Here is a 13,614-nt window from a genome sequence, read left to right as displayed (position 1 = left end):
AGTTAATGAGAGCAGAATTCAGAGGAACATGTGAAATATCTGGCTGGCGATGTGTTAACTGTGACTTTACTACTTTTAAATAAAAGTCACTTTCTCTCGCCACAGCTCTTTCTTTCTTTCTTTCTTTCTTTCTTTCTTTCTTTCTTTCTTTTCCTTGATCGTGGTTTGAGTATCTGCGGAATTTTGGCTTTGCGTCTTTGGAAGGTGGGGGGATTGTGGTTTTAGCAAGGCTCTGTGGGTGTATTGCGACAATAATGCCGTTTAATCATTCAGTTTATCTCTTTCTTTCATTCGTTCCCCCTCTCTTCCATCCCTCCGGCCATCCTCTATAACCTGTCTATATATACGGGGTGGTGCACTTGTCCCAAAAAAAGAAAACGATGAACGGCAAAACGACCCACCTCGCATCCTCCGTGGAGCACTGCGGCACGACGGTTCAAGGTCAACCCTGCTCCACCACCACCAGCCGGCTCCAATAAATATCGACTGTTTTCCACCGGCCGGATTAATTGCTGCGGTTTTGGAACGCGCACAAAAAAGGAGAGGACAGACGGAGTGGAACGGGGTACACTGATTAACCCTTTTTCACTACCACACTACGTTGTGGTGGTAGTGAAGGGGTTAACCGTCTGTAGTGTGGTCGTGAAAGGGGTTAACCCTTTGTCGTGTGGCACAGTGGCAGTGAAAGGGTACACCTTCTGTATCGTCGCGGTGAAAAGGGTTAACCCTTTTGGTGGTTAAGAGTGCATAAACACTGCAAGATCTCTCTCTCCTTCAGAGTCCTTGAACTAATTAAGCAAAAAGCCCCCGTTCCAACTCTCCAGCTTCCTGAGCGGAGACACCCGACACCTCCGCCTGCGTCTTCATTTGGAGAGAGACAGCTTAATTAATGATTTTTTATTTTTTATCTTCTTCATGCAGTACTTTTCCACCATAACAATAATAAACCGGGGGGGGGGGGGGGGGGGGGGGGGGGACTCGCGTTCCTTCCACCCAAATCGGGAATTCTAATATGTTATTATTTCCACGGCTTGGGAAAGTTCAAGCGATATTTGTGAACACGAGCTCCTCTCTTCTCCCGAAGCCAGAAACCAGAGAAGTTAAGACTCAAACTTGTGACGTGACGTCACCTGGTATAAAGTCTAGAACTGCTCCATGGAAAATGAATGGGAGACTGATTTTGTTTTCTTTTTTTTAATACACAAATTAGCTTCATTCTAACCCTTTCACTACCACACTACAGAAGGTTAACCCTTTCACTACCACACTACAGACGGTTAGTGTGGTTAGTTGTATCCACTTTTTCTCCTCTTTTTCTATTTTCTCTCCCATCCAATTTCACTGTGCCAATTCTCCCCTCCCCTGTCTTGAACGTTGCTCGCATATGCCCCCCACTGGCCGGTTGTAGGGAGGATAGAAGCCTTGCATCACGTGTCCCCTCCGGTACACGAGGAGGCAGCCTGTCACATCTTTTCACCTGCCAGCGTGGACTCTCAGTGGCGAGGTGTAACGTGTGGGAGGCTGACACTACCCCCGCCATTTCCTGTCTCTGCTGTGCAGGCGTCCCCCAACCGACCTGTAGGAGTCGCTGTCCACAACGTCCAGAATACCACCCATCGACTTCCACCCGCTAACTCTGCCAATTGAGTTAGTATGACGGCCGGCCCAAGCCGGAGGCAACGCCGACAGCCGTATTCGAACCCGGTGTCTCTTGCGTTGGCGCAATTTCCGCTGCGCCACCCAGCCGCCTATGAAAGGGTTAACCTTCTGTAGTGTGGTTGTGAAAGGGCTAACCCTTTGTCATGTGGCAGTGACAGAGTCAACCTTCTGTATTGCCGCAGTGAAAGGGTTAACCCTTTGGTAGTGTGGTAGTGAAAGGGTTAAAGAAGTTCTGAAGAGGAATACGTAACCCCCCCCCCGTCTACGAAAAGCAGCTTCAGACTTGATGACATCACTCGAGTCTGAGAGTTTGTTCACGTTCCCTAATATATTCAGGCTGTCTTAGACCATCTGGAACAACATCATGTTTGAATTCTGAAAATAGACGTGGTTCCCCTTTAACCCTTTAAGGGTTAACCTTCTGTAGTGTGGTTGTGAAAGGGTTAACCCGTTGGCGTGTGGCAGTGAACGGGTTAACCTTCTGTATTGTCGCAGAAAGTATATAAATAGTATTCTATTGTCTAGATGTATCTATGTGTATTTACCCTCTGTACAGCACTTTGGTGTCATGTTAAATGTGCTCTATAATAAATCTGATTGATTGATTGAGTGAAAGGGTTAACCCTTTGGTAGTGTGGCAGTGAAAGGGTGTTAAAGGGTACAATTGATTTCTTTCTCGTCTACAACATCCCGTTTAGCGGTCACATGATGGTGTCAAACCTTCCATCAAAGTCCAGTCGATACATTTAGCAGAAGAAAAAGAAAAACGTGAATCCAGCGCATAACAAAACCAGTAACACAAAGCCAGTAGTGCACCACCACAATCACGGATTGGCCCTTTAAGAGCACTGGCCAGGTAGGAAAGGATCTGTCTAGAGATGTCTGTGTTTCATCTCATTGGCTTCCTTTATCTCTATATTGTGCCTGGCTCCGTGGAGTTTGTGCGTCACTCATGTGACGGGGCCTCCGGGGCCGCAGGACGAGCAGTGAGGCGGAGTGGCCGTTTGACTGACACCGTCTGATATCTGATAGCTATAGCCACCATATCTGGCATGGAAAGAGTTATCTTTTTTCTCTCTCTCTCTCTCTCTCTCTCTCTCTCTCGCTTTCTCACCCAGTCTCTCTGTCTATCTCTTATGTTTTTCTCTCTTTCTGTCTCTTTCTCATCCGTCTCTCTCCTCTCTCTTGTCTCTCTCTGACTCTCGCTTTCTCACCCTGTCTCTCTGTCTATCTCTTGTATTTTCCTCTATTTCTGTCTCTTTCTCACTCTGTCTCTCTCTCTCTTTGTTTCTCTGACTCTCTCTTTCTCACCCTGTCTCTCTGTCTATCTCTTATCTTTTCCTCTCTTCACTGTCTCTCTTTCTGTCTCTGGCTTTCTCACTGTGTCCTCTTTCTTTCTCCCTCCCCCCCCTCTCTCTCTCTCTCTCTCTCTCTCTCTCTCTCTCTCTCTTCTCTCTCTCTCTCTCTCTCTCTCTCTCTCTCTCTCTCTCTCTCTCTCTCTCTCTCTCTCTCTCTCTTCCTCTCTCTCTCTCTCTCTCTCTCTATATATATATATATATTCTATCTCTCTCTCATTTCCCATCTTCTTGCGCGTACTCTGTTTCCTCTGAAGTGTTGGCCTGGCATGGCCTCTCTATATACAGTAGCGGCGATGCAGTGAATCAGGTTGCCAAAGCCTCCAGACCGTACACACAGTCTCACGATATCATCGCAGTGCCGTAGGAAAGACGTACGCAGGGAAGCAGAAAGACACACACACACAGCTAAAAGTGGTCTTTTCGGGGGCGAGAATGTGTGAACATTGTGACGATAAAATGCCTCTGTGGTTATTTTCCCGTGCAGGGATCCTCCTCTCCGCCACCCTGCCTCAGAGCAGCATGCCGGGCATGTGACCCGGGGTCAGGTGGCCAGCGACCAGCTGTCGCTCCGTGCCTCTGTATGTATGAACATATACGGTATATATGTATATAAATATGTGTGTGTGTGTGTTTTTTTCTGTGTTTGCTAGGATTTGTACGTGTGAATAAAAAATACATACATATTTATATATTATATACACACATATATTTATATATATATATATATATATATATATATATATATATATATACTGTATATATATAATATATATATATATATATATATATATATACAAGCATTTCACGCACGCGGCGCCTCATGTCCGCGTAGGGTTTCTGACCTACATACTGCTGTCGATGACGACCTCCACAGAAGTCTGTGTTAATCAGGAGGTTTGCACGGCTTGACCGCCTGCTGCCTTCAGAGCAGTGACCAGGCAGATCAGCAAAACCCTCATTAGGACCAGAGAGAGAAACAATAAGCTCAGCTTTCACTTCATCCGAGCTGCTGCTGCCACCTCCTGCCACTCCCCCCCCCCACCCCTCCCCCCCGCCACCCCCCCCCCACCCCTCCCACCCACCGCCCGCACCCCCCCCCCCCACCCTATGTCCGTCAACGGCTTAAAGGAACACGCCGACATTATGGGAATCATAAAACGGCATTCGCTCCAGAGAGAGACAAGAAGACAAGATACCAGTTTCCTCTCTGTGCGTTCAGTGGAAAGCTATCTGGCTGCACGTTAGCCTAGCTTAGCACAATGAATGGAAGCGGGACAGTACCGGTTAGCCTAGTATAGGCATTGTCCAACTAACACCTCTCCCAAAGTTTAAGCTAGGCTAACCAGTAGCTACTGTTTGCTTCCGTTCATTTGTGCTAAGCTAGGCTAGCTTGCAGCCGGATAGCTTTCTACTGAACGCACAGAGAGGAAACTGGTATCTATCTTCTTGTCTCTCTCTCTGGAGAAGACTGTAAGGTAATTTCCCATAATGTTGGCGTGTTCCTTTAAGGCGTTAGTGTGTGTGTGTGTGTGTGTGTGTGTGTGTGTGTGTGTGTGTGTGTGTGTGTGTGTGTGTGTGTGTGTGTGTGTAGGTGTGTGTGTGTGTGTGTGTGTGTGTGTGTGTGTGTGTGTGTGTGTGTGTGTGTGTGTGTGTGTGTGTGTGTGTAGGTGTGTGTGTGTGTGTGTGTGTGTGTGTGTGTGTGTGTGTGTGTGTGTGTGTGTGTGTGTGTGTGTGTGTGTGTGTGTGTGTGTGTGTGTGTGTGTGTGTGTGGGAGGGGACGTGGAGACCATACCAAGTGCCCTCACTCACTGCCCCGTTTGCTCTCTGGCTCATGAGAGTCTGTATGCGTGCTGCGTAAGCGGGATCTTGTTTTGAATGGAGAGGAAAAAAATCCACCCACTCGATTTTATAGCTGCGACCGGCAGCTCTATAGCTCACTCCGTCGGTCGTTCGGTCCACAAAGTGTCCCCACCCTCTAGCGGCCACAGCTTCCGCCCCAAGAAAGGCTGAAATGTGTCATGGTGGTGGAAGAATGCGCGCACGCGGTCGCAAGCTATTGCCGATTCATGCTTTTATGGCCAGAGGAGTAATTTACGACATAGAACCAGTGGACCGTCACAGTACACACACACAAGGTAGAAAAAGATGGTCGGAAATGATATTTTAAGCATCGTTTAATGTCACGGTTTCTATTCCTGATCTGGATGTAGAGCTGCCACTTACCTCTGGAGCTGGTCGCCATGTCTGCCACCTTCTGAAAGGCATCTAAGAAGGCAACCGCGGCCAGAATTGTGGTCCTGGAAAGAAAAAAGGAAAATCAGCACTATACAAAATGACATGTGTTCATATTGTCATTGTGGTGTGTGTGTGTGTGTGTGTGTATGTGTGTGTGTGTGTGTGTGTGTGTGTGTGTGTGTGTGTGTGTGTGTGTGTGTGTGTGTGTGTGTGTGGATGGCGGAATCTGGCTTTACAACCGTGCCAACAAACAAACAAACAACCAATTACATCCTCCGATATGTTAATATCACATGAGGAGAAATCATAAAATAGCTTTAAAAAAACATTAGCTTAAATTACACAGTGAGTTCAAGTATCATACAATTATCATACTGGGAATCACTTTGTAATGAGTGTGTCAACCGCATTTTCTAACCACAAAGCCGCGGTACAAAATAAGCCTATTGAAAATGATATTGATATTTTTCTTTTCTTTTCTTTACTTAAAAGTGATTATTCTCCGGCTTGGTCAGTCGTCCCTACTAACACAATTGGCAGTGTTAGCGGGTGGGGTATGTATCCTGGTCATTGTAAAACTGCGACTCCTACTGGTCGGTCTGGGCGCCTGTTCAGCAGGGAGGGGATCTGGGGGAAATAGCGTGAAACCTCTGCACGCGGCACGCGTTACGTTCCCCCAGTGAAACTCCTCGCTGTCAGGTGAAAAGAAGCGGCTGGCGACTCCACGTGTATGGGAGGAGGCATGTGGTAGTTCTACACCCTCCCCAGGCCGACAGTGGGGCAATGCGTGCAACGACCAGGAAGGGAATTGGCATAATGACTAAATTGGGATGGCTGAAAAATACAGAAAAGCGCCTACTTTTTTTTTAATAAAAGTTTAAGTTTAAGTTTGTTTATTTATTTTTTACCCGGGAACAGTGCACATTAATGAACATCTTCAGTTTCCACATCAATATAAATGTGCCAGATTTTAGCTAATGAGCTAGTTTCCATCTGTAGTCCCTGCCTACCATGCATGTCTTTATGGTGTGGGAGGAAACCAGAGTACCCGGAGGAAACCCACGCGAACACAGGGAGAACATGTAAACTAGTCCACACAGAAAGGCCCCCTGCTGGGGCTCGAACCCAGAACCTTGAGTGATTATTCCTCGTCCGTCTGGATAGGACACCGCGTGATCCGTCTCACCTGAGTTGAGAGTGCAGCTTCGTGGCCTTGGCGCTGAAGTCTTCCCATACCGGGTAGGAGCTCTGGCGAGAGAAAAGCAGAGAGAGGAAGATTGTAAAATAAAACTAACACAGATTACACAAGGACGTCCAGAGGACTGTGCGCACGGGCGCGGGCGGGCGGGCGGGCGGGCACACGCTTTACGATGCCTGTCTCTCATAGATTCAACCTTCAGACGTACATATAAACAAACGTAGCAGCACACAATCAGGGGAGATGTTCTGCTCAACAGGATAGACTCGAGAACAGTCTGGTGATGCAGTCTCTCAATGTCATGACTGGTTCACACAGAGTACACGCTTCTCTCTTGGAAGTTAATACTGATAAAAACACACAGCGGTTCTCCACGGTGAGACGACTGAACGCTCTCGCCCGGCGGCAGTGAATAATTAATGCGAAGTTACTCTTCCACACCTCGGGGGTTGAACTCTTTGCATACAGCTTCGCTTATGTCCTCCAATATGCTTCTACATGTTGAATGGAAATATTATGCTTGACACTACCGTAGGCTGCTGCGGACTGGCGTGCATGTATCTGTGTGTGTCTGTCTGTCTGTGTTTGTCTGCTCAACACACATGTAAGTGTGTGTGTGCATGTGCATGTGCGTGTGTGTGTGTGTGTGTGTGGGTGTGTGCATGTGTGTGTGTGTGTATGTATGTGTGTGTGTGCGTGTGTGCATGTGCGTGTGTGTGCATGTATGTGTGTGTGTGCGTGTGTGCGTGTGCAGACGTTATAGGGCTAGGTAGCATGCCTGGTCTTTAAGGAATCAGGATCAGATTTCCTCCTGGATCAGGGTGCGTTGCCTGTGGCGCTATCAGAGCAGCAGGCCCGACATGAAACATGTTTTTGGGCCAAACCCCAGCCTGAGGAGCTCCAGGCCTCGGAGAGTGGAGAGAGTTCGGTCACAACCCCCCCCCCCCCCCCCTCCTCACACTGCCTGTTCCCTGTTTGGTCACGGAAGGATTTTCTCCAAGGCCAAAGATTGTGGCGAAGATTTATTAAAAGGATAGTTTTGATTTAATTTATTTTACATTGAGCAGTATAAAATACTTGCCAATGGTGTAATCGATGCATAGCCATTAGCTGACTTACTGAGTCCTGTGGTTGAAGTTCTGGCCATGTTCCGGGCAAACCAGACAGCTTCAGACAGGCAACACATGGTTGGGGTCCGGAAACCAAAAGGTTTTTAGCCACGCCCACAACATAAAGGTTTTAAGCCATGCCCACGACATAAAGGTTTCAAGCCACGCCCACAACATAAAGGTTTTAAGCCACACCCACAACATAAAGGTTTTAAGCCACGCCCACAACATAAAGGTTTTAAGCCACGCCCACAACATAAAGGTTTTAAGCCACGTCCACAACATAAAGGTTTTAAGCCACGCCCACAACATAAAGGTGTTAAGCCACGCCCACAACATAAAGGTGTTTAGCCACGCCCGCAACATAAAGGTTTTAAGCCACGCCCACAACATAAAGGTTTTAAGCCACGCCCACAACATAAAGGTTTTAAGCCATGCCCACGACATAAAGGTTTCAAGCCACGCCCACAACATAAAGGTTTTAAGCCACGCCCACAACATAAAGGTTTTAAGCCACGTCCACAACATAAAGGTTTTAAGCCACGCCCACAACATAAAGGTTTTAAGCCACGTCTACAACATAAAGGTTTTAAGCCACGCCCACAACATAAAGGTTTTAAGCCACGCCCACAACATACATGTTTTAAGCCACGTCCACAACATAAAGGTTTTAAGCCACGCCCACAACATAAAGGTTTTAAGCCACGTCTACAACATAAAGGTTTTAAGCCACGCCCACAACATAAAGGTTTTAAGCCACGCCCACACCATAAAGGTTTTAAGCCACGCCCACAACATAAAGGTTTTAAGCCACGTCCACAACATAAAGGTTTTAAGCCACGTCCACAACATAAAGGTTTCAAGCCACGCCCACAACATAAAGGTTTTAAGCCACGCCCACAACATAACAGTTTTAAGCCACGCCCACAACATAAAGGTTTTAAGCCACGCCCACAACATAAAGGTTTTAAGCCACGTCTACAACATAAAGGTTTTAAGCCACGCCCACAACATAAAGGTTTTAAGCCACGCCCACAACATAAAGGTTTTAAGCCACGCCCACAACATAAAGGTTTTAACCGTCCACAACAGAATACATCAGTCCTCTTATTTGGACCCGGGTGCTGCCCGTCTGATTCGTCCACTGGGCTCGGTAAGTCAGCTAATGCGTCGATGACAAAAAGAGATATTGTAAAAAATATATATTAATTAACTTTCCCTTCATGATTAGCCAAAATAATTGTATTTTTAAACCAATGCATCTCTTGGATCATATAGTTGTCTATATTTAATTTTAATTAAGTTAACATAGAGACCACTGCTTGTTAAGAGTTTCATTTGCATCTAATATTACCATTTGTAATCACCATCTCCTGGTTTTAATAAGCACAATAGAAACCTATGTAACTATGTTACGACCTCTTTCTATGTTGAATAGTAATACAAATAAATAAATAATAAAATAAAAGGTGGCTGATCATAGATTTAGCCAGAGACTGTAGAGAAGAGTCTTCCGGACCCAGAGAGTGGGCGGGCCCTGCGAGGCCCCCGTGAGCCTCTCTCCGACCCCGTAATACACTTGTGTCAACATCACACCAATGGCCGCCTAGTCCTACTGTCATTCCATGCCATGGCGGGTCTTCTCCTGGTGAGAGTCTCGATTCGGGACCAAGTCACCGCTGACGAAATGTTTATCATTCACCTCCTGCCCACCCTGGCTGCTGCAACAGGTGGCTAATTAGCTTGTGTGTGGCCTCCTCTTCCCAAGGGCAGGAGAGATGTGCTGCCAAGACAGCTGAGGAGGGGGGGGGGGGGGTGCTGCTGAGGAGGGAGGGAGGGGGGGGGTGCTGAGGAGGCAGGGAGGGAGGGGAGCGCTGCTGAGGAGGGGGGGGGGCTGCTGAGGAGGGAGCGAGGGAGGGGAGCGCTGCGTGAGGAGAGCTGCGTGAGGAGAGCTGCGTGTCGTGCAACAGGGAGATATACTGTATACCACTCCTCCCCAGCTCCCCGAGGGGGAGTCGAGGAGGCAGGGAGGGATGGGGGGGGGGGGGGGGAGGGGGAGTTGAAGGAAGGAGGGATAAGAAGAAGGAGAGAGACATTCAGTTTGATCAAATCCAGCCAGATCTTCCACCCAATTTCCCCCCTCATTCTTCTCCTCCTCCACCTCCTCCTCCTCCTCCTCTCCGTTCTCCTGCTCCAGTACATTCGTCAGGTGGTTGTGAGCAGGTGCTGGGTAGCGTCAGGAGGAGATGTGAATAGGTGAGGAGGGCGGCGGGCAATCAATCACTCACTGGCGCAATGACAGTGCTTAAAGTGTGTGTGTAGATGTGTGTGTGTGTGTGTGGGCGTGTGTGTGTGTGGCCGTGTGTGTAATGTAGCCAACTGCCGCCTGTGGATCTGTATGTGTGCACAGTCTACGTGTGGTTGTGCACGTGCCTGTGTGTACACTACACACGTGCTGATGATGTACACGTTGTCTGTTCGTGTGTACATGTAGTCTGCAGCCAGATCAGCCTCAGTCACAAGCAACACACAACACACACACATGACACACAGCGTGGTCCTTCCAGGGGGAGACGGGCTCTGACAGACCCCTGTGGCCCAACCAGCCAGCCAGCCTGTCGTCCAATCATCTAGTCAGTCAGCCAGACACTCAGTCAGCCAACCAACCAGCCAGTCAGCCAGACAGTAGTTAGCCTGCCAGCAAGTCACCTAGACAACCAGCCAGCCAGCCATCCACCCAGCCAGTCAACCACCCAGCCAGTCAACCACCCAGCCAGCCTGCCACCCAGCCAGCCAACCAGCCAGCCAGACAGCTATCCAGCCAGTTAGCCTGCCAGCAAGTGACCCTAGACAACCAGCCAGCCAGCCATCCACCCAGCCAGCCAGCCAGCAATCCAATCAACCACCCAGCCATCCAGCCGACCAGCCAGCTACCCAGTCATCCAGCCAGCCAACCAGCTAGTCAGCCAGCCAGATATCCAACCAACCATCCAGCCAGCCAGTCAGCCAACCATCCAGAAATGCAACCAGCCAGCCAAGCAGCCAGCCAGCTAACCAACCAGCCAGCCAACCAGCCATGGAAGCAGACAGCCTGTCAGCCAGCCAACCAGCCAGCCAGCCAGCCAGCTAACCAACCAGCCAGCCAACCAGCCATGGAAGCAGCCAGCCTGTCAGCCATGCAGCTAACCAACCAGCCAGCCAACCAGCCATGGAAGCAGCCAGCCTGTCAGCCAGCTAACCAACCAGCCAGCCAACCAGCCATGGAAGCAGCCAGCCAGCCAGCCAGCTAACCAACCAGCCAGCCAACCAGCCATGGAAGCAGCCAGCCAGCCAGCCAGCTAACCAACCAGCTAGCTAACCAACCAGCCAGCCAGCCAGCCATGGAAGCAGACAGCCTGTCAGCCAGCCAGCCAGCCAGCTAGCTAACCAACCAGCCAGCCAGCCAGCCATGGAAGCAGCCAGCCTGTCAGCCAGCCAGCAGGAATGAGGTCAGATGTCTGTCTCAGACAGTAGGCATCAGCGATGTGCTGACTCAGGGCTCCTGCCTCCATTCATCCATGGCTGCTTATCAATACACAGCCCTGCTCGCTCTAAGAGCCCCTGTCTGCCTCTCGCTCCCTGCGGGCACCACGACAACACAAAAGGAAACATATTAAACCCACCCTGCCGATACTTGGGACCCGGTTTCCATTGAACCCCCCCCTCACAGAGAGCCTGACAAACAGGGGAGCCCATAAAGAGAGAGTCCGGTGGCGTCCTGCCCGGTTAGCCGCTACGAGCGGGTGATCAATACGAGATTTGTTAGGTGGAAAGTGGCTCTCATGGTGTTATTAACTCTTTATGAGAGGAGGAGGTGTTGACAGCTCTCTGGTATTCTAGCATATTCACACTTTCCATCTGCTGGCCTCAAGAACAACAGAGTGGGGGCTCTCTCAACTTACTTCACCCCTGGCTCCCCTCTCAGGTCTCATATAGTGTCTAGGTTGGGATGTCTGCCTATATCCTGTGAGGGAGAGGGTTCCAGGGTGTCAAGGGATATTTACCAGAAATCTACCTTTACTCAAGTGCTTAATTACAGATAAGCATCTGTCCATTATTCAATAAATATCCAAACAAACGTGTAAAAATATTGTTCTGGCTGTGAGCCTATATTCGATTAAACTGAAGACCCAGTGGATCTATATATTGCGAAAGCAAATGTCCTAATTCAACAAGGGCATGGATACTGGCAGAACAGAACTACCCTGCAGCAAGGGCAAACACGATGAACCACAACACGACACGACACCCCGCCGTTTGGTCCCAACGTCAACACCACCCTGTTGTCCTGCTTCAGCTGTTAAGGCTACGTAGCATCGGGGTTGTTTGTCGGGCTTTTTTCTGGTTAGTTTCAAGAGGATCGTCCCCACATCATCACGTCAACCCTGGAGCGCTTCTGGGGTTGGGGGGCCCGGGGGGGTAGGAGAGACTGTCGAGGGTCAACTCCACAGTAGGTCCGTTTGTGTTATTATGACAGGTCTTGATAAACGATCAAAATCCCCCTTGAACGTTATTTCGTCCTATTATTTCCCCCATATGATTTTCCTTTGTAGAAAATAAAACATATTTACGAGATTACTTATCACTAGGTGCTATTGTTGTTCATTCAATTGGTTAGTAGTCGAACGAGGTGAGGTCGTAACCTCAATTCTAAACGCCATTACAAACGTGTTGTAAACCAATAATACGAAAACGTCACAACAACGAATACTAAAGTGCGATTAGAATCTGGGGGGAGTTGCGTGCCGCGGATTGATTACATTTATTTGTAAACAATCGTAATAATAACAACCGCGTCCTCCTGTCACCGTCAGACCTGCTGCACATTATGCAAATAACACAAAGAGAAACATGTTTCATCTCCATTTGTCCCGCAGCTCTGTCTCTAGTGGAGAGAGGGAGGGGGGGGGGTATTCCTAAAGAAACAAAGGCAGTAAAATGCGTCATCTGATCAGCCGTGCAATAATAATAATAATAATAAGGTCGTGGTGGAAAACCCTGTCTACTTCATAATTCACGACGTGGTGGTACCTTCATGTCGTTCACGATGGCCTGGAATAATCCACCGAGCGCCCCGCACTCCTTCTCCACCGACTCCATGTTAGTATCGGAGAGGAGCGTCTCTGCTGCAGACGATGCGCCCCGAGTGTCAGACAACACACGTCCCCAACTGTTGTCGGAAATGTTGGAACATCAAGGAATCTTCTACAATATTCTCCTTCGCGTTGAACTTGTCGCCCTTCCTCCTTCTCCTCGCCGCAACAAGACGCACGGAGGATGCGACGCCACACGGTCGGTAGTAGTAGTAGTAGTAGCCGTGCGTAGCGCCGCGCACAGACAGAAAGAAAGCGGCTCAATGGCACCGGGTGGCTCTGGTCGCGGACGCGGAGGAGTGATGGAGATAGACGCGCAAATCCTGCGCGCTGTGCGCACGCTGTGTAGCCTGAGTTAAAACGTGGTGGACGACGAACACACCTCGCTCTTCATGTTCACGTTCAGATCATTAACGGGGCAAATAACGGGGAGATCACACAGGTCGGTCGGACCCAGGTCTGATGATGCGCGGGGGCGCGCTCCGTTGTTACTAGTAGTAGTGGAACAGATGTCTCCAAAGCGCGCAGGCTCTCTTGTAATCTGATCCATGGGAATTGAAAGAAGGGGGCTGGTCAGTTTTTTTGTCACATGTAGTGCGGAGGGGAGGAGGGACACCCCCCGCTACAAACAAAAGTGAGTCCGGCTTCCCATTCAAGAATTCCCCGAGATGCAAAACAAAAGGATACCCCGCCCCCAGGGTCCCTTATTATGTGTATTCACGCACGCTCCTGTTAATCGTCATTGTCTTAATTTGATTATGTATTAGTTGGTTCAGGCAACAGTAACGTGTCGCTATTCACCCAATCACTAACATTTCTTAGAACACCACCACTTGGCCAATAATAACACCAAATTAATTAGGGGGCCTATTGTGTCATGATGAAATAGATCCATAAATTGGTTAATGCATCCTTAAGATGCC

General features: G+C 48.9%; 1 protein-coding gene across 1 annotated transcript in view; it reads right to left on the bottom strand.

Moving 5' to 3' along the window:
- mtss1la (MTSS I-BAR domain containing 2a) overlaps positions 1-13,166 on the bottom strand; it is a 36,664-nt gene extending 23,498 nt beyond the window's left edge. The window contains exons 1-3 of the mRNA XM_084335153.1: positions 12,630-13,166; positions 6,439-6,500; positions 5,241-5,314 (exon numbers count right to left, since the gene is read on the bottom strand). Of these exons, the coding sequence (XP_084191279.1) occupies positions 5,241-5,314; positions 6,439-6,500; positions 12,630-12,698 (205 nt within the window). The 5' untranslated portion in view covers positions 12,699-13,166. The remainder of the gene's footprint in view (positions 1-5,240; positions 5,315-6,438; positions 6,501-12,629) is intronic.
- Between the last annotated feature and the right edge of the window lie 448 nt (positions 13,167-13,614).

The sequence above is a fragment of the Notolepis coatsorum genome (genome assembly GCF_963971535.1).
Source record: "Notolepis coatsorum genome assembly, chromosome: 18".
Taxonomy (NCBI): domain Eukaryota; kingdom Metazoa; phylum Chordata; class Actinopteri; order Aulopiformes; family Paralepididae; genus Notolepis; species Notolepis coatsorum.
This window is presented reverse-complemented; position numbering and strand designations above follow the sequence as displayed.